The sequence below is a fragment of the Hippichthys cyanospilos genome, chromosome 10, assembly GCF_059441005.1.
Source record: "Hippichthys cyanospilos isolate Australia breed blue-spotted pipefish chromosome 10, RoL_Hcya_1.0, whole genome shotgun sequence".
Taxonomy (NCBI): Eukaryota; Metazoa; Chordata; class Actinopteri; order Syngnathiformes; family Syngnathidae; genus Hippichthys; species Hippichthys cyanospilos.
This window is the reverse complement of record NC_142378.1, coordinates 8,520,424-8,539,492: the sequence shown is the minus strand read 5'-3', so window position 1 is coordinate 8,539,492 and position 19,069 is coordinate 8,520,424. Positions and strand designations below refer to the sequence as shown.

Here is a 19,069-nt window from a genome sequence, read left to right as displayed (position 1 = left end):
ATATATATTAGGTATGGGAACCTGACTTTCTCATGATTCGATTCCATTGTGGGATTCTTTTTAAAATCAATTTTCGACTCAAACATTTCAAGTGAAAGTTATTTCTGCTTCAATCTATAGACGTGCAAAGAATCATCATTGTATATGAATGTTATGTATATATATATTTTTTTACATTTTATATGCTTTTATAGTATAAAATACGAAGAACCAAAATAAAGTCCATCTGTAAAATAAGGAAAAGTAGCACAAGAGTCATTTCATGGGAAATTGTAGGATCAAACTATTATGTGAAAAACTGTTGCCCAAATGAAAAGGATGACTATTTCTCAGTAGCTTTATGACAAACAAAGATATGTGTACCTGCAATTATTTGGCAAGTCGATTGATCAAGCTTTACCTTTGTAGATTTGGGAGGATTTAGATTTTGAAAAACGTTAAGAAAAATTAACTCCTTAACTTCCTGCGGAAGCTGAACTCGGCTACCTTTGCAAACATTCGTAGAGGAAAGCCATAAGCTCAAAAACAGAGAAAGACAGTTTTACTTTAAAAGTTGTTTGAAGACAAACAGATATTTGCACTTTAAAGAAATAAACCTATGTTAGATGTTTTGAGAATATTTCTATGGTAAAACCATGAGAAATTCCTGTAACAATGAAACAGATGGGGGCCTTTTGTTGTAGCTTACAAGAAACTAATTGTATTAAAGAATAACACAAGGGCAATTAAAAGACAGAGCTTAAATTCGACCAGCCAATCAGTACTCAACACTACAGCCCTTATTCTTGAAGGTTCTAGCTGGACCAAGAAGGGTCTTAGGTACTTATGCCCCTGGGTAATCACTTTAACTAAATATATGTTTTTGGTGGTGAAAAGGCACCAAATAAATTACAATGACACTGTGGAAAGATGCTGTGGATAAGTAGCCATTTTCACTTACTCCAGTAAACACCATAAAAACAGGTGAGTAAACAACACCAAGAGTCACCTGACAGCAAACATATAAATTCAAGATACTCACATGACTCACACAACTTTAAGGCATCCCCATAGATAACAGCCAAAGAAATATTTTCACACATTAACATATCAGTCAAAATTTTACACTGTTCTTTAACAAATTTTCTTTTACCTATTGGTTTAGCTACTCTGAACATACTCCTTCCATCAGAGCTCTACTAGAGCAATGAACAATCATCAATAACAGAAATCACATGACCAAATTCATTGATTTCTGCCAGTTTCATGCTCAAGAAGGAATATCATCAATCTTCATCGTAGCTGGCAAGACCAAACACCTTAGAAACACATTTCTCAAGTCAAGAACTATAGAAATGATCCCTGAAAGTATAGTCTTAATTCAACAAAGGGTGATGATCCGAGGTCACCTGGAAGACAACCATTTTCACCCAGGGTATCAATTTTCGCCAAAACTTGAAACCACCTGATGGTTGTTAAAGAACTAAGACTACAAACTAAATTTAAGGATTTAAATAAGTTTAGCATTAACGGTCATTTTCCAAGCTGACACCAAGGGTCAAAGTGGTACTCAATCCTGGAGTTTTCGGGGCTCCAACCGGCCCACTAGTTTAGTTCAAAACCTTTGAAAGATAATTCAAATTTTACGCTTATCTTACTATTCCCTCCATCTATATTTAGATTTATTTTACAAATTAAAAGGACCAAAGAAAGGGACCAAAATGTAAATTATTAGTAGGTAGGGCAAGATATATTACGCATAATAATGGTATATCACATGTCAGGAACATAAGATGTAGAAACCTAACACTGCACTTAACAATAATGTTAGAATTGGAGATAAAATTCAACTTAAAGTGACACTCATTCTCAGTCTAACAAGATAAATATTTTCACAGTAGAATTATAACTACTCTGAACATATTCCTCCCATCAGTGCTCTGTTAGAACAATGAACAATCATCAATGACCGACAATCTAAATCAGATTGCTGCCGGCTTCATGCTCAAGGAGGAATATCGCCAATCATCATCGTAGCTGGCAAGACCAAACACTTTAGAAAAGCATTTCTCAAGAAAATAACTATAGAAATGATCCCTGAAAGTATAGTCTTAACACCACAATGCACAATGACAGGAAGTCACCTGGAAGACTACCATTTTCACTCAGAGGTCCTACTTTTGCCAAGGATTGAAAAGAAAATGTGACTGGGCTTACAAGATAACGATCAGGGATTTGATTTACAAAAACAGACAAAACAGTCCATCCATTTTCTAGTCATACTCACAAGTGATGCCGGCTTGCTGGTGCCTATCCTAGCTGACTTCAGGCAGCAAGCAGGGGACACCCTGAACTGCTCGCCAGCCAATTGCAGAGCACACAGAGACATTAAAATAAGTAGCTAACACGTTCGACTGTGACACCATCTGTTAAAAGAGTAGAGCAAGCAGTAAAATAGCCCGGCCTTACCTAGGTTTGACAGTTCACTCTTGTTTCTCTTCATATCGTATAAATCTTTCGCCTTTTACTAAAGATTTCCGTGGGGAGGAACAACAAGAGTCTATCTCAATTTTTTAATGCCCTGCGAAAGCGGGGCTTATTGAATGGTAAAGAAAATAACAAACAATAGAAAGCATCTCATGAAGTAGGTGCTACTTAATTCAAAGCATCTCATGAAATAGGTGCTACTTAATTCAAAGGATGAAAAATCGTGCTGTGCGAGATTGCTACATACATGTGCTACATAAACATAACACACGCATTGAAGTTGTAAAACGTTCGGGAGGTGCGCATTGGTGTGTGAAACATTGTAAAGGCAAGGTGAATAGCGTATTGTTATTTCTTTATTTTTCAAATGTCCCAACGAAATGTAGGGGCCATCATGTGAGTTTAGTTTGTTCACATTTAAAGATAGACATTAGTTAGAGATACTAACTATTGCCTGAGGTCAATTTAGTATGTCTAACACACCTATAATACATGTGTTCAAAGAGTGGGGGGAAGCTGGAATGCCCAGAAAAAAGAATAAGCAAACTCCACATAGGAATGCTGGAGCGAAGTGTTTTGCAATTGGTTTCTGAACTGTGAGGTGAACGTGATAATCTCTGCATATCTAAATGGCTCAGTCAAACAAATAAATTGACTGCTTAAAATACAGTTCAAGATTAACTAAACTCAACAAGTAAACAATTTCATGATCCACAGTACATACTACTCTGAAAATATTCCATCCATCAATGCTCTACAAGGACAATGAACATTCATCAATGACAGAAAACACATGAGGGAAGTCAATGATCTCTGCAAGTTTCATGCTCAAGAAGGAATATCGCCAATCATCATCGTAGCTGGCAAGACCAAACACTTTAGAAATGTATTTCTCAAGTCAAGAACTATAGAAATGATCCCTGAAAGTATAGTCTTAACACCACAATGCACAATGACAGGAAGTCACCTGGAAGACTACCATTTTCACTCAGAGGTCCTACTTTTGCCAAGGATTGAAAAGAAAATGTGACTGGGCTTACAAGATAACGATCAGGGATTTGATTTACAAAAACAGACAAAACAGTCCATCCATTTTCTAGTCATACTCACAAGTGATGCCGGCTTGCTGGTGCCTATCCTAGCTGACTTCAGGCAGCAAGCAGGGGACACCCTGAACTGCTCGCCAGCCAATTGCAGAGCACACAGAGACATTAAAATAAGTAGCTAACGCGTTCGACTGTGACACCATCTGTTAAAAGAATAGAGCAAGCAGTAAATTAGCCCGGCCCTACGTAGGTTTGACAGTTCACTCTTGTTTCTCTTCATACCATATAAATCTTTCGCCTTTTACTAAAGATTTCCGTGGGGAGGAACAACAAGAGTCTATCTCAATTTTTTGATGCCCTGTGAAAGCGGGGCTTCCTGAAAGGTAAAGAAAATTACAAACATTAGAAAGCATGTTATGAAAGAGGTGCTCCTTAGTTCAAAGGATGAAAAATTGTGCTGTAAGATATTGCTACATACGTGTCCTACATAAACATAACACATGCATTAAAGTTGTAAAACGATCGGGAGGTGCACATTGCTATGTGAAACATTGTAAAAGCAAGGTGAATTGTGTATTGTTATTTCTTTGTTTTTCAAATGTCCCTATGAAATGTAGGGGCCATCATGTGAGTTTAGTTTGTTCACATTTAAAGATGGACATTAGTTAGAGATACTAATTATTGCCTAAGGTCAATTTAGTATATCTAACACACCTATAATACATGTGTTCAGAGAGTGGAGGGAAGCTGGAATGCCCAGAAAGAAGAATAAGCAAACTCCACATAGGAATGCTGGAGTGTAGTGTTTTGCAATTGGTTTCTAAACTGTGAGGTGAACGTGATAATCTCTGCACAACTAAATGGCTCATTCAAAATAATAAATTAAGGAATGCTTAAAATACAGTTCAAGATTAATTAAACACAGTAAGTTAACGATTTCATGTTCCACAGTACATACTACTCTGAACATATTCCTTCCATCAATGCTCTACAAGGGCAATGAACAATCATCAAGGACAGAAAACACATGAATGAAGTCAATGTTCTCTGCAAGTTTCATGCTCAAGAAGGAATATCGCCAATCATCATCGTAGCTGGCAAGAACAAACACTTAAGAAATGCATTTCTCAAGTCAAGAACTATAGAAATGATCCCTGAAAGTATAGTCTTAACACCACAATGCACAATGACAGGAAGTCACCTAGAAGACTACCATTTTCACTCAGAGGTCCTACTTTTGCCAAGGATTGAAAAGAAGATGTGACTGGGCTTACAAGATAACGATCAGGGGTTTGATTCACAAAAACCGACAAAACAGTCCATCCATTTTCTAGTCATACTCACAAGTGATGCCGGCTTGCTGGTGCCTATCCTAGCTGACCAGGCAGCAAGCAGGGGACACCCTGAACTGCTCGCCAGCCAATTGCAGAGCACACAGAGACATTAAAATAAGTAGCGAACGCGTTCGACTGTGACACCATCTGTTAAAAGAGTAGAGCAAGCAGTAAAATAGCCCGGCCTTACTTATGTTTGTCAGTTCACTCTTGTTTCTCTTCATATCGTATAAATCTTTCGCCTTTTACTAAAGATTTCCGTGGGGAGGAACAACAAGAGTCTATCTCAATTTTTTAATGCCCTGCGAAAACGGGGCTTCACGAAAGATAAAGAAAATTACAAACATTAGAAAGCATCTCATGAAGTAGGTGCTACTTAGTTCAAAGCATCTCATGAAATAGGTGCTACTCAATTCAAAGGATGAAAAATCGTGCTGTGCGAGATTGCTACATACATGTGCTACATAAACATAACACACGCATTGAAGTTGTAAAACGTTCGGGAGGTGCGCATTGGTGTGTGAAACATTGTAAAGGCAAGGTGAATAGCATATTGTTATTTCTTTATTTTTCAAATGTCCCAACGAAATGTAGGGGCCATCATGTGAGTTTAGTTTGTTCACATTTAAAGATAGACATTAGTTAGAGATACTAACTATTGCCTAAGGTCAATTTAGTACTTCTAACGCACCTATAATACATGTGTTCAGAGAGTGGGGGGAAGCTGGATTGCCCAGAAAGAAGAATAAGCAAACTCCAGATAGGGATGCTGGAGTAAAGTGTTTTGCAGTTGGTTTCTGAACTGTCAGGTGAACGTGATAATCTCTGCACAATTAAATTGCTCAGTCAAAAAAATAAATTATCATATACTTAAAATGCAGTTCAAGATTAACTAAACAAAACAAGTAAACATTATCATGTTCCACAGTACATGCTACTCTGAACATATTCCTTCCATCAATGCTCTACAAGGGCAATGAACATTCATCAACAGCAGAAAACACATGAATGAAGTCAATGTACTCTGCAAGTTTCATGCTCAAGAAGGAATATCATCAATCATCATCGTAGCTGGCAAGACCAAACACTTTAGGCATGCGTTTCTCAGTCAAGAACTATAGAAATGATCCCTGAAAGTATAGTCTTAATGCCACAATGCAAGACGACAGGAAGTCACCTGGAAGACTACCATTTTCACTCAGAGGTCCAAATATTGTTCAGGCATACATTCAATTTAAATCCCATTTAAATTTTAAGTTGGAAATTTGATAAATTGATTTTACTTTTAGGAATGAAGAATAATCATAGCAATAGTAGTAGTAAAAAAAAGTTTCTAAATATTAATTTTTCAACTGTAAATTTGTGAGGTACTTCTATGAAAGTTGTTCTTTCAAACCTATAACCGAGAAGGTTTGAAATCCACATTTGAATTCTGAACTTGTTTTCTTTTCAGCTTTTATACTGTTAGTTCTTTTCTTCTATACAGCTGTAATTAAAGAGACATTATCTTGAGGCCTTCGAGAAACATGTTTACATATTTCGACTAACATATTTGTGAGGAACTATAAAATAAAAAGAACATAATATAGAGTGTAACTCATCCTGAAAAATCGTGATGAATACGGACAACTGTATTAAGTCAGGCAAAAAAAGTTCATTCTTTGCGTAAACTTTTATAACATCAACCCGTTTGAACATGAAGTTGATTTTCGTAAACTGACAGAAATAAACAGCAAATAATTTTAGAATGGAAGAATTCAATATGTTGATGCTGCCCAATTATATAGTTAACTGTGAAAAAATATAGCAGCAAATGCTAACCCTAACCCTTAGCTTGAAGCAACACTGACTATTATTTTATTACATTTGCTATTCTTTCCAGTAACTCAGCATTGCGTTTGGTGGTAATAGGGTAGTTTTGATAAACGTAAAAATAATCACTCGGTATTCGTTCTTCTATCAATATGATCGCCCAATCTGTAGATGACGCTGTGTGGAAAACGCGTCTTTCTGGCGTCATCATGCGATTCGTCCACGACGACGCGGATTTTTGAGTGGATTCACATTTCCGTGAACTCGCTGCGAAAGGAAGTGAATCCGCCAACGGACATTTTACGTTGCCAACTACTGTCTCACTTGAACGCATGGACTTTTTGACACGTGTTTTCACATCATTTATCCACCGTCATCGGCAAAAATGACAAATTATTTAGTGACGAGATGTACTTCAGTAATGAGTCTGTAAGGTGCTTTCAGTAGATTTAATTTCAGAAGCAAGATTGTTATTTTTCTCCGATTTGAGGCATGTTTCTGACTTATTCAGACTGGTCTGCATAATGGTAGATCCATCACAAATGAAACGTAAGCAATGCCAATTAGGAATAATTGTCGCAGAATGCAAACATATTCGCGAATCACAATGATTGATATTGATATACTCTGAAACTAAAGTGTGTGATTTTTTGAGGGGCTCTCGTTGCTCCATGCCGGGATCTCGACATAAAAACAATCCTACGAAAAATAAACTCAATATGAGAATGTCGGTGGCAACGTAAAAGGGCTGCCCTCTGGCTTCAGCCGCTATGGGGCGTTGTTAATGCATTCACTTATGAATCCGTGCGAGATGATTGGCCCGCACACGATACGTATCCACAATTCTTCAGGCCAAAAACGTTTTAAATGAAGGTTTAAATTCGCTTCATGCAGTTTGAGACATAAAAAAGCATTGCGACATTATATGTGTATATTGAAATGACTTTGATTCACACAAAAAAATGAATCGCTAGCACGCTCGACTGTGACACCATCTGTTAAAAGAGTAGTGCAAGCACTAAAAGAGCCCGGTCCTACTGAAGTTCGACAGTTCACTCTTGTTTCTCTTCAGATCGCATAAATCTTTCGCCTTTTACTAAAGATTTCCGTGGGGAGGAACAACAAGAGTCTATCTCAATTTTTTGATGCTCTGCGAAAGCGGAGCTTCCCAAACTGTGAAAACAAATCAAATCTAGAATCCGAAGAACATAACCGAGAACTTTGTTCAACTTTACACAATGTTAAGTTAGACGTGTATTTAGTCTTAAAACATTTAGAAGAAACACACACATCCGATCGGGAGATGCACTTATATATGTGAAATGTTTCAAAGGCAAAGTGAATATTGATTGTTATTTCCTTAGTTTTCAAATGTCCCTACGAATTGAAGGGGCCATCATGACTTTAGTTTGTTAACATTTAAAGATATTGAACAATACATTATGAATATGACTTTATGAATGAGTACAATAACTTGAAAGATATTATTGCAAACTATCAGTGTCAGTTTGTCAAGTGGGTTGCATGCAGGGATTTTTAACGTCCAGCAGGTGTCAGTATTTGATGACACAAAATAAAGACAATATCAACACAATATTGTACATGTAAATTATACGCGTATAATGTATGTGCCCGTAATATAAGATGTACATAATTAATATTTATAATAATTATACATGTATAAATGTAACCTCTTAAAGTGGCAAGCTTTCCATATAGTTTTCTTAACAGTTATATAAGCTCCGCTAACGCAGGGCATTCAAAAATCGAAATATACTCTTGTTGTTCCTCCCCACGGAAATCTTTAGTAAAAGGCGAAAGATTTATTCGATATGAGTAGAAACAAGAGTGCACTGCAGAATACAGGAGGACCGGGGTATTTTATTCCTTGCCCAACACTTTTAACAGATGGTCTCACAGCTAGGTTTGTTTTTTTTCTGTAAATCAAAGTTACTCAATCAAGCTACTCATATATATATATATATATATATATATATATATATATATATATATATATATATATATATATATATATATATATATATATATATATATATATATATATATATATATATATATATATATATATATATATATATATATATATATATATACACACACACAGTGCCGCCCCCCCACCCCCCCCCCCTCCCGTTTATGAGGTTAATGGTATAGGATCGTAACACAAATTCGCTGTATGGGGGGCAATCCAAATCCGAATGTTTATTCGCTAATGCAGGTAAAAACATCAAAAATGTATCTAAATATTAAAAAATAGTATCAAAACAGTATAGTAAGTGCTCTGTATATATAATATACATGTATATAATTAAAAACATCATAAATAAAAAATACATAAACGATTTATTTACCTTTATGTGACAAGCTTGTTATGGCCATATTTCCTAGTGAGAACTCGCCTAGGCTAGGCTACCTTAGCCTTCTTCGTATTTCTTGATTATCTCCAGCTTCATTTCCATATAAATCATCTTCTTACGTCTCTCTTTAACATCATTAGCAATCTTGAAACCCATGGCTCACCCATTCAAGTTTGAATTAAGCAATAAAATGCACAATAAATAGTGGTTTTAAGCACTCAGTCAGGATCCAGTCCGTAGCATGCTACCATTTTGACAGTGACACCGACCAATAGCAGACCAGTATCTGAGTAATGCGCAGGCAGTTTGATGGGAACCAGAAAATAAGAGCACTAACCTAAAAACGTCTGAAGATGGAGATAAAAAGACACAAATACACCCAAACCCTAGGGTCATGACAGTTATTTATGAGGTTAAGGCAGAAAAATACTGTGAAGAGGGGACAAAAAAAACGTTGCAGGGAAAAAAAAAACGCAATGCAGGGATGTCGTACCCCGGGGGTCAAATGTACTGTATATTAGTGTTACAGAATATTAATCAATACCAATCATTGTGAATAACTAAAATATATTATTAACATCTTTTACATTTTAGATGTAATAAAGTGTTTGCGGCTCCCAGTGTTGTCTTAACCGTGGAATCCAGGTCAAACGGCTCTTTTAAATGTTAAAGTTTGCCGACCCCTGGCCTAGATTAGTTGGTTTTTGGGTTGGAATTTTTAATGTAATTTTTAATGTTCAAAAAAGTGTTAAAAATAATAACTGTGATATCACATGAGAATGGTGCATATCATAAAAGCCACTATGGGAATAGTTTAACAAAGAAAATAAATCAACCTGCAGTGGGCGGAAATAAATGTTTAGCCTCCACCCCACATTGAGACACACCTCAAATGGTTAGGACACATAGAATGCTTGACTGTGAAACCATTTGTTAAGATGGTAGGGCAAGCAAAGGCATAGCCCGTATCAAAGTGAACAGGTCAAATTACTCTTGTTTCTCTTCATAACGTATAAATCTTTCGCCTTTTACTAAAGATTTCCGTGGGGAGGAGTAGTAAGAGTCTACCCGCAATTTTTGGTGCTCTACTGAAGTGGAGCTTCTAGTTCTGTAAAAACAAAATCAAATGTGAACTACTCACTATGATACGCACATATTTAATTTTTATTCTCAAATCTTAATTAGGCAAAACAATTAAGAATTTTGGAGAAATCAATGGTGATGTTTAAGCAGTAGCTATTGCAGACGTTTTGGGGCATTTTACCTGTTAAGACTATCAGGCGAAAGTGGCTGCTGTGTCGTGTTAAAGGGTTAGAGACCGTTGCGGATTATTTTGAGTTGCACAATATTGGTGTTACATGAATGCAGCACGCGCACTACGGCATCACAGAGATCCATGCATTGGAAGCATGCTCCAAGCGAGTGAGAGTCACCAAATATAAATAGGAATCTCCATTGGTTTCACGGCATAATAGCGCGGAACACACAAAACACAACACTGGCATAGATAAAATGAAAACACAACATCTTACCAGTCAAGTAGAATGGAGGACAACATTCCAGGTAGATGAGGAAACAACACAATGCATGCAAGCAGCCATAGAGGGAACCTACAGGCAAAGGTAAATTCTAGTTGTATCACATTGTATTTGCTGGCAGTTTGTGTTTGGTGGGTGAATTCAAATATGTACAATAACTAGTCATTCTAACTCCAAAACTGATCACCGATCGTCTTGCATAGTCATGAAACTTGTGAAGCGAGCAGGCATCTTTCCCCCCGCGCCTCCTTCTCCTTCTTCTTTTACAGTATTTATGATTGGCAAATGTGAAGGGAATCATATATTAGGTTGTTATCATTATGTTCTTAGTTCATTGTTACCCATTTATGCAATCCTAGTTCATCTTGACCCTGTCCTTAGATAGAACTGTTGACGCACGAAAGTGTGAGCCGGGACCTTGGCCCAGCTGCCGGTGGCGCCCGGCTGGCTCTTTTGTTGTGTCTTGTAATCTGCTATGCTTCTATTCAATAAAAGCCGGGGGGAACGGCTGGGCAAGTGGAAAAAACTGGCGTTGGAAGACCCACGAGTTACATTTGCTCAAGCTTTTTTCCCTGCGCCGGCGTAGAAAAGTCAATCTTGGCTGGTCTGAGTTACTCTTTTTGCTGTTTAAGCAGCTAGGCTTGTCCTAGTCTTCTTTTCTGAGATTTCTCTGACAGCAAACAAACCTATCTATTCCAAATCTATTTCCATTTTTTCACGTCTTTATTTCTGATTGACATACAAACCAGAAACTCGCTAAGCTGCACGCAAGACAAAAGCCAACATTCAAAATGTGATTTTAAATAGATTGATTTTAAATCATTTTCCTCCTTCGCCCCCCGTAATATAAATAGTAATGACTCGATCTACAAATATGTAAAAATATATGTTGGTAGCAAGAACAAATTTAGGTAAACCTTTTTGATATTCGTATATTTGTATTTGTGGGTTTTCAAAATGAATAATAGTCCAAATATTACACATTGTCTCTTTAATGAACCTTTCCCCAACACATTATGATGTTTACATAATTGAAAAGAAACTTCATGAAACAGGCACAAAAATCAATGTACATCATTATGACAACCAAGTGAATAGTTACCAGGGGTACCACCGAACTTGGCCACCCCTGAGTTAAACAATGAAAAACCTACAGTGGGCGGAATCAAGCATTCAGCCTCCCCCCCACATTGAGCCACGCCTCCAATGGTTAGGTCACAAAAGAAGAGTTGACTGTGAAACCATCTGTTAAGAAGGTAGAGCAGGCAATGGCATAGTCCGTTTCAATTCCAATCAGGTACATTACTCTTGATTCTCTTCATTACGTATAAATCTTTCGCCTTTTACTAAAGATTTCCGTGGGGAGGAACAACAAGAGCCTATTGCAATTTTTGATGCTCTGTGGACACAGAGCTTGATTTACTGTAAAAACAAAACCAAATAATGACTATAAAAGCATTCCATGTTATTAAAAAACAGGACATGCAACAGGAAGTACAACAAGACAGCAATTTTGGTGACAAAACCTTTTAAAAAATGAATGGCTCATGTTAGGAATACATTGTAAAGGGCTACATTAGATTAGGTTTTTGGATTTTTAATGGTGTAAGATAAAAGTGCTCACAATTTCACAGGTCCACCCCAGAATTGATGAATGAATAATATAGTACACTGCTTAATCAATAATCAAAAAATGTGCATTTAGTGTGTGAGTGCTTTTCGTCAACACCGTTGTGACCTTTCAGAAGAACGGTTGATAACATTCGACTGTGAAACCGCCTGTTAAGAAGGTAGGGCAGGCAATGGCATAGCCCATTTCAACTCCAATTCAGTACTTCACTCTTGATTCTCTTCAATACGTATAAATCTTTCGCCTTTTACTAAAGATTTCCGTGGGGAGGAACAACAAGAGCCTATTGCAATTTTTTGATGCTCTGTGAGTACAGAGCCTGACTTACTGTAAAGACAAAACTGAACACCAACTATAATACGCACCCCATATAATCAATTAACAGAACATGCAACAGGAAGTACAAGACAGCAATTTTAGTGACAAAACCTTATAAAAAATGAATGGCTCATGTTAGGAATACGTTGTGAAAGGGCTACATTAGATTGGGTTTTGGAATTTTAATGGTGTAAGATAAAAGTGCTCACAATTTCACAGGTCCACCCCAGAAATGATGAATGAATAATATAGTACACTGCTTAATCAATAATCAAAAAATGTGCATTTAGTGTGTGAGTGCTTTTCGTCAACACCCTTGTGACCTTTCAGAAGAACGGTTGATAACATTCGACTGTGAAACCGCCTGTTAAGAAGGTAGGGCAGGCAATGGCATAGCCCATTTCAACTCCAATTCAGTACTTCACTCTTGATTCTCTTCAATACGTATAAATCTTTCGCCTTTTACTAAAGATTTCCGTGGGGAGGAACAACAAGAGCCTATTGCAATTTTTTGATGCTCTGTGAGTACAGAGCCTGACTTACTGTAAAGACAAAACTGAACAACAACTATAATACGCACCCCATATAATCAATTAACAGAACATGCAACAGGAAGTACAAGACAGCAATTTTAGTGACAAAACCTTATAAAAAATGAATGGCTCATGTTAGGAATACGTTGTGAAAGGGCTACATTAGATTGGGTTTTGGAATTTTAATGGTGTAAGATAAAAGTGCTCACAATTTCACAGGTCCACCCCAGGAATGATGAATGAATAATACAGTACACCGCTTGATCAAAAATTATAAAAATGTGGATTTAGTGCGTGAGTGCGTTCAGCCAACACTGTTGTGACCTTACAGTAGAACAATTGATAACGTTCAACTGTGAAACCATCTGTTAAGAAGGTAGGGAAGGCAATGGCATTGCCCATTTCAACTCCAATTAAGTACTTTACTCTTGATTCTCTTCATGACGCATAAATCTTTCGCCTTTTACTAAAGATTTCCGTGGGGAGGAACAACAAGAGCCTATTGCAATTTTTTGATGCTCTGTGAATACAGAGCTTGACTTACTGTAAAGACAAAACTGAACAACTATAATATGCACCCCATATAGTCAATTAACAGGACATGCAACAGGAAGTACAAGACAGCAATTTTAGTGACAAAACCTTATAAAAAATGAATGGCTCATGTTAGGAATACGTTGTGAAAGGGCTACATTAGATTGGGTTTTGGAATTTTAATGGTGCAAGATAAAAGTGCTCACAATTTCACAGGTCCACCTCAAAAATGATGAATGAATAATACAGTACACCGCTTAATCAATAATTATAATTATATCAATAATTATAAAAATGTGGATTTAGTGCGTGAGTGCGTTTAGCCAACACCGTTGGCGAAATTGAAGAACAACTATAATAAGCAATTAACAGGACATATAATTAAATCCCATATAATTATATCCCATATAATTAAATAACAGGACATGCAACAGGAAGTACAACAAGGCAGCAATTTTAGTGACAAACCTTTAAAAACTGACTGCCTCATATTAGGAATGCATTGTGAAAGAGCTACATTAGATTAGGTTTTGGATTTCTAATGGTGTAAGATAAAAGTGCTCACAATTTCACAGGTCCACCTCAGAAATGATGAATGAATAATACAGTATACTTAATCAATAATCATAAAAATGTGTATTTCGTGTGTGAGTGCTTTTCGTCAACACCGTACAGTAGAACAGTCGATAACAGTCTAACAGTTTAACAGTCGAACGTGACTGTTAAACCGTCTGTTAAGAAGGTAGGGCAGGCAGTGGCATAGCCCATTTCAACACTAATTAAGGAATTTACTCTTGATTCTCTTCATAACGTATAAATCTTTTCCGTGTGGAGGAACAACAACAGCTTTTTGCATTTTTTGTTGCTCTACAAAAGCAGAGCTTGTTCTACTGTAAAGACAAATTTGAGGAAAAGCATCCCATATAATCAAATAACGGGACAGGTGACAGGAATTACAACAAGGCAGCAATTATACTGACTAAACCTTTAAAAAAATGAATGGATCAGGTTAGGAATAGGTTGTGAAAGGCCCATTACATTTGACTCTGGATTTTAAACAGTGTAAGATAAAAGTGCTCACAAATTCACAGGTCCACCCCAGAAATGATGAAGGAATAATACAGTAAACATCTTAATTAATAATTATAAAAATGTGTATTTAGTGCATGACTGCTTTTCGCCAACACCAACGTAACCTTACAGTAGAACAGTTGATAACATTTGACTGTGAAACTGTCTGTTAAAATGGTAAGTTACGATTTGAAAAGGCTGATACTTATAATTTACAAATGAGAGTAATGCAATGCAGTACAATAGATTTTTAACCTCAAAGAGGATCCCCCAATTTGCCCAAAACACTTCCTCTTATGAGTGTCTACTGCAGGAGAGATGAATGCAGCAGTACAAACCAGAACAAGTTGAAGCTTACAAAACTTATGTTAAACAGAACATTAAACAAAATACCTACAACATACGCAACAAGTTCAAATGTGAGCACCATGCCATCCCCACATCATGGCCAAAAATTGCTTTGCAAGCACATCTTCCAAACCATGACACAATTGCTCAGAACTGCCGAATCACTAACCCAATCACTAACAAAGTCATCATTACCCAACTAAAACAAACAAACAAAAAATCACGAGTTTTACTGTTAAGTGCGCATATCAAAATTTCAAAGCTAACGTTTACTCCTTGCCTTTCGCCAGTAGGGGGCAAGCCAACGAAACATTAAGGGGCAAGGCTAACTCAGAATTTTCGCATAAATGTGACGTCACCGAAAGGGTGACTGAAACCGTCTGTTAGGATGGTAAGGCACGCAATGGCAAAGCTCGTTTCAGCAGTTGGTCAGCAGTTCACTCTTGTTTCTCTTCATATCGTATAAATCTTTCGCCTTTTACTAAAGATTTCCGTGGGGAGGAACAACAAGAGTTTATCTCAATTTTTTGATGCTCCGTGAAAACGGAGCTTCCTAATACGTGAAGACAAAAATGAATGAAATTAACCAATTCATGAAACCCTTAACGTGTGCTGAAGTATTAATTAATCGTTGTTTAAATTGCAGTTTAAATATATTCATTCCGTCAATTCGACAAAAACATAACACACGCATTGAAGTTGTAAAACGTTCGGGAGGTGCGCATTGGTGTGTGAAACATTGTAAAGGCAAGGTGAATAGCGTATTGTTATTTATTTTTCAAATGTCCCAACGAAATGTAGGGGCCGTCATGTGTTTACTTTGTTCACATTTAAAGATAGACATTAGTTAGAGATACTAACTATTGCCTAAGGTCAATTTAGTACGTCTAACGCACCTATAATACATGTGTTCAGAGAGTGGGGGGAAGCTGGATTGCCCAGAAAGAAGAATAAGCAAACTCCACATAGGAATGCTGGAGTAAAGTGTTTTGCAGTTGGTTTCTGAACTGTGAGGTGAACGTGATAATCTCTGCACAATTAAATTGCTCAGTCAAAAAAATAAATTATCATATGCTTGAAATGCACTTCAAGATTAACTAAACAAGTAAACATAATCATGTTCCACAGTACATAATACTCTGAACATATTCCTTCCATCAATGCTCTACAAGGGCAATGAACATTCATCAACGGCAGAAAACACATGAGTGAAGTCAAGGTTTTCTACAAATTTCATGCTCAAGAAGGAATATCATCAATCATCATCGTAGCTGGCAAGACCAAACACTTTAGGCATGCGTTTCTCAGTCAAGAACTATAGAAATGATCCCTGAAAGTATAGTCTTAATGCCACAATGCAAGACGACAGGAAGTCACCTGGAAGACTACCATTTTCACTCAGAGGTCCAAATATTGTTCAGGCATACATTCAATTTAAATCCCATTTAAATTTTAAATTGGAAATTTGATAAATTGATTTTACTTTTAGGAATGAAGAATAATCATAGCAATAGTAGTAGTAAAAAAAAGTTTCTAAATATTAATTTTTCAACTGTAAATTTGTGAGGTACTTCTATGAAAGTTGTTCTTTCAAACCTATAACCGAGAAGGTTTGAAATCCACATTTGAATTCTGAACTTGTTTTCTTTTCAGCTTTTATACTGTTAGTTCTTTTCTTCTATACAGCTGTAATTAAAGAGACATTATCTTGAGGCCTTCGAGAAACATGTTTACATATTTCGACTAACATATTTGTGAGGAACTATAAAATAAAAAGAACATAATATAGAGTGTAACTCATCCTGAAAAATCGTGATGAATACGGACAACTGTATTAAGTCAGGCAAAAAAAGTTCATTCTTTGCGTAAACTTTTATAACATCAACCCGTTTGAACATGAAGTTGATTTTCGTAAACTGACAGAAATAAACAGCAAATAATTTTAGAATGGAAGAACAAGAGCCGATTGCAATTTTTTGATGCTCTGTGAATACAGAGCTTGACTTACTGTAAAAACAATACTGAGGAATGACTATATTAAGCAACCCATATAGTCAATTAAGAGGACATGCAACAGGAAGTACAAGACAGCAATTTTAGTGACAAAACCTTTTAAAAAATGAATGGGTCATGTTAGGAATACGTTGTGAAAGGGCTACATTAAATTGGGTTTTGGAATTTTAATGGTGTAAGATAAAAGTGCTCACAATTTCACAGGTCCACCCCAGAAATGATGAATGAATAATACAGTATGCTTAATCAATAATCATAAAAATGTGTATTTCGTGTGTGAGTGCTTTTCGTCAACACCGTCATGACCTTACAGTAGAACAGTCGATAACGTTCGACTGTGAAACCGTCAGTTAAGAAGGTAGGGCAGACAGTGGCATAGGCCATTTTAACACTAATTAAGAAATTTACTCTTGATTCTCTTCAAAACGTATAAATCTTTCGCCTTTTACTAAAGATTTCCGTGGGGAGGAACAACAAGAGCTTATTGTAATTTTTTGATGCTCTACAAAAGCAGAGCTTGTTCTACTGTAAAGACAAATTTGAGGAAAAGCACCCCATATAATCAAATAATTGGACAGGTGACAGGAATTACAACAAGGCAGCAATTTTAGTGACTAAACATTTAAAAAAATGAATGGATCTGAATTTTAAACAGCGTAAGATAAAAGGTCCACCCCAGAAATGATGAAGGAATAATACAGTACACATCTTAATTAATAATTATAAAAATGTGTATTTAGTGCATTACTGCTTTTCGCCAACACCAACGTAACCTTACATTAGAACAGTTGATAACATTTGACTGTGAAACTGTCTGTTAAAATGGTATGTTACGATTTGAAAAGGCTGATACTTATAATTTACAAATGAGAGTAATGCAATGCAGTACAATACATTTTTAACCTCAAAGAGGATCCCCCAATTTGCCCAAAACACTTCCTCTTATGAGTGTCTACTGCAGGAGAGATGAATGCAGCAGTACAAACCAGAACAAGTTGAAGCTTACAAAACTTATGTTAAACAGAACATTAAACAAAATACCTACAACATACGCAACAAGTTCAAATGTGAGCACCATGCCATCCCCACATCATGGCCAAAAATTGCTTTGCAAGCACATCTTCCAAACCATGACACAATTGCTCAGAACTGCCGAATCACTAACCCAATCACTAACAAAGTCATCATTACCCAACTAAAACAAACAAACAAAAAATCACGAGTTTTACTGTTAAGTGCGCGTATCAAAATTTCAAAGCTAACGTTTACTCCTTGCCTTTCGCCAGTAGGGGGCAAGCCAACGAAACATTAAGGGGCAGGGCTAACTCAGAATTTTCGCATAAATGTGACGTCACCGAAAGGGTGACTGAAACCGTCTGTTAGGATGGTAAGGCACGCAATGGCAAAGCTCGTTTCAGCAATTGGTCAGCAGTTCACTCTTGTTTCTCTTCATATCGTATAAATCTTTCGCCTTTTACTAAAGATTTCCGTGGGGAGGAACAACAAGAGTTTATCTCAATTTTTTGATGCTCCGTGAAAACGGAGCTTCCTAATATGTGAAGACAAAAAAGAATGAAATTAACCAATTCATGAAATTTTTTAAATTGCAGTTTAAATAATTTCATTCCGTCAATTCGACAAAAACAGACTTTAGAATACTATTTAGAATATATATTTAGAATACTCCATACTATTAGCCAAGGCGCTAAAACTGAGACGTGGTCAAGACCATCACTTGACCCATTTGACTGAAACCGCCAGCAAAAATGAAAAAGCAAGAAAGACACACCTGTTTTGACAGAACTGTAGTATTAAAGGGAACAAATCAATTTTTTATAAACTTGCAAACTTGTATTCATAGGTCTAGTTTTATTATTTTACATGGGAGGAGGCGACCATGTCCATAACTACGAACAATGCCAATTGCAAATAGTGCAAACAGTCTTCATCAGGTTAAAATATCAGTACCCATTCATGCTTAGTATGGTCAACATGGCTGTTGATATATTATAGTCAAAACATTAATATAGTCAAGCCAGTACTAGATC

General features: G+C 36.5%; 1 protein-coding gene and 19 non-coding genes across 21 annotated transcripts in view; 12 read left to right on the top strand and 8 right to left on the bottom strand.

The window, feature by feature from the left end:
• xpr1a (xenotropic and polytropic retrovirus receptor 1a) overlaps positions 1 to 10,620 on the bottom strand; it is a 69,897-nt gene extending 59,277 nt beyond the window's left edge. The window contains exon 1 of one of the 2 annotated variants that reach the window (XM_088426359.1): positions 10,569 to 10,620. Coding sequence is in view for 1 of the 2 variants with exons in the window: in XM_088426357.1 (XP_088282483.1) it covers positions 2,267 to 2,368 (102 nt within the window). In the remaining variant the exon portion in view is untranslated. Of the gene's footprint in view, positions 1 to 2,266; positions 2,376 to 10,568 lie in introns of those variants that run through there. The other variant, XM_088426357.1, reaches the window with a different exon arrangement.
• LOC148416986 (small nucleolar RNA U3) lies at positions 1,144 to 1,357 on the bottom strand. The gene has a single exon (XR_015867095.1). It is a non-coding gene; the product is annotated as a small nucleolar RNA U3 (small nucleolar RNA).
• LOC148416985 (small nucleolar RNA U3) lies at positions 1,888 to 2,092 on the bottom strand. Its single transcript, XR_015867097.1, has one exon. It is a non-coding gene; the product is annotated as a small nucleolar RNA U3 (small nucleolar RNA).
• On the top strand, positions 2,463 to 2,576 carry LOC148416984 (U5 spliceosomal RNA). The gene has a single exon (XR_015867082.1). It is a non-coding gene; the product is annotated as a U5 spliceosomal RNA (small nuclear RNA).
• Positions 3,189 to 3,402, bottom strand: LOC148416983 (small nucleolar RNA U3). Its single transcript, XR_015867099.1, has one exon. It is a non-coding gene; the product is annotated as a small nucleolar RNA U3 (small nucleolar RNA).
• LOC148416982 (U5 spliceosomal RNA) lies at positions 3,773 to 3,886 on the top strand. Its single transcript, XR_015867085.1, has one exon. It is a non-coding gene; the product is annotated as a U5 spliceosomal RNA (small nuclear RNA).
• Positions 4,469 to 4,682, bottom strand: LOC148416981 (small nucleolar RNA U3). Its single transcript, XR_015867096.1, has one exon. It is a non-coding gene; the product is annotated as a small nucleolar RNA U3 (small nucleolar RNA).
• Positions 5,051 to 5,164, top strand: LOC148416980 (U5 spliceosomal RNA). The gene has a single exon (XR_015867083.1). It is a non-coding gene; the product is annotated as a U5 spliceosomal RNA (small nuclear RNA).
• LOC148416979 (small nucleolar RNA U3) lies at positions 5,780 to 5,992 on the bottom strand. Its single transcript, XR_015867098.1, has one exon. It is a non-coding gene; the product is annotated as a small nucleolar RNA U3 (small nucleolar RNA).
• LOC148416978 (U5 spliceosomal RNA) lies at positions 7,711 to 7,824 on the top strand. Its single transcript, XR_015867084.1, has one exon. It is a non-coding gene; the product is annotated as a U5 spliceosomal RNA (small nuclear RNA).
• On the bottom strand, positions 8,397 to 8,510 carry LOC148416977 (U5 spliceosomal RNA). The gene has a single exon (XR_015867089.1). It is a non-coding gene; the product is annotated as a U5 spliceosomal RNA (small nuclear RNA).
• On the top strand, positions 10,024 to 10,136 carry LOC148416976 (U5 spliceosomal RNA). The gene has a single exon (XR_015867087.1). It is a non-coding gene; the product is annotated as a U5 spliceosomal RNA (small nuclear RNA).
• Positions 10,621 to 11,877: 1,257 nt separating the features above from the next.
• LOC148416974 (U5 spliceosomal RNA) lies at positions 11,878 to 11,989 on the top strand. Its single transcript, XR_015867093.1, has one exon. It is a non-coding gene; the product is annotated as a U5 spliceosomal RNA (small nuclear RNA).
• Positions 11,990 to 12,411: 422 nt separating this feature from the next.
• LOC148416973 (U5 spliceosomal RNA) lies at positions 12,412 to 12,524 on the top strand. Its single transcript, XR_015867092.1, has one exon. It is a non-coding gene; the product is annotated as a U5 spliceosomal RNA (small nuclear RNA).
• Positions 12,525 to 12,944: 420 nt separating this feature from the next.
• LOC148416972 (U5 spliceosomal RNA) lies at positions 12,945 to 13,057 on the top strand. The gene has a single exon (XR_015867091.1). It is a non-coding gene; the product is annotated as a U5 spliceosomal RNA (small nuclear RNA).
• A 421-nt stretch (positions 13,058 to 13,478) lies between these two features.
• LOC148416971 (U5 spliceosomal RNA) lies at positions 13,479 to 13,591 on the top strand. The gene has a single exon (XR_015867088.1). It is a non-coding gene; the product is annotated as a U5 spliceosomal RNA (small nuclear RNA).
• A 1,854-nt stretch (positions 13,592 to 15,445) lies between these two features.
• LOC148416970 (U5 spliceosomal RNA) lies at positions 15,446 to 15,559 on the top strand. Its single transcript, XR_015867081.1, has one exon. It is a non-coding gene; the product is annotated as a U5 spliceosomal RNA (small nuclear RNA).
• Positions 15,560 to 16,141: 582 nt separating this feature from the next.
• Positions 16,142 to 16,354, bottom strand: LOC148416969 (small nucleolar RNA U3). The gene has a single exon (XR_015867100.1). It is a non-coding gene; the product is annotated as a small nucleolar RNA U3 (small nucleolar RNA).
• A 1,072-nt stretch (positions 16,355 to 17,426) lies between these two features.
• LOC148416968 (U5 spliceosomal RNA) lies at positions 17,427 to 17,539 on the top strand. The gene has a single exon (XR_015867086.1). It is a non-coding gene; the product is annotated as a U5 spliceosomal RNA (small nuclear RNA).
• Positions 17,540 to 18,454: 915 nt separating this feature from the next.
• Positions 18,455 to 18,568, top strand: LOC148416967 (U5 spliceosomal RNA). Its single transcript, XR_015867080.1, has one exon. It is a non-coding gene; the product is annotated as a U5 spliceosomal RNA (small nuclear RNA).
• The last annotated feature ends 501 nt before the right edge of the window (positions 18,569 to 19,069 follow it).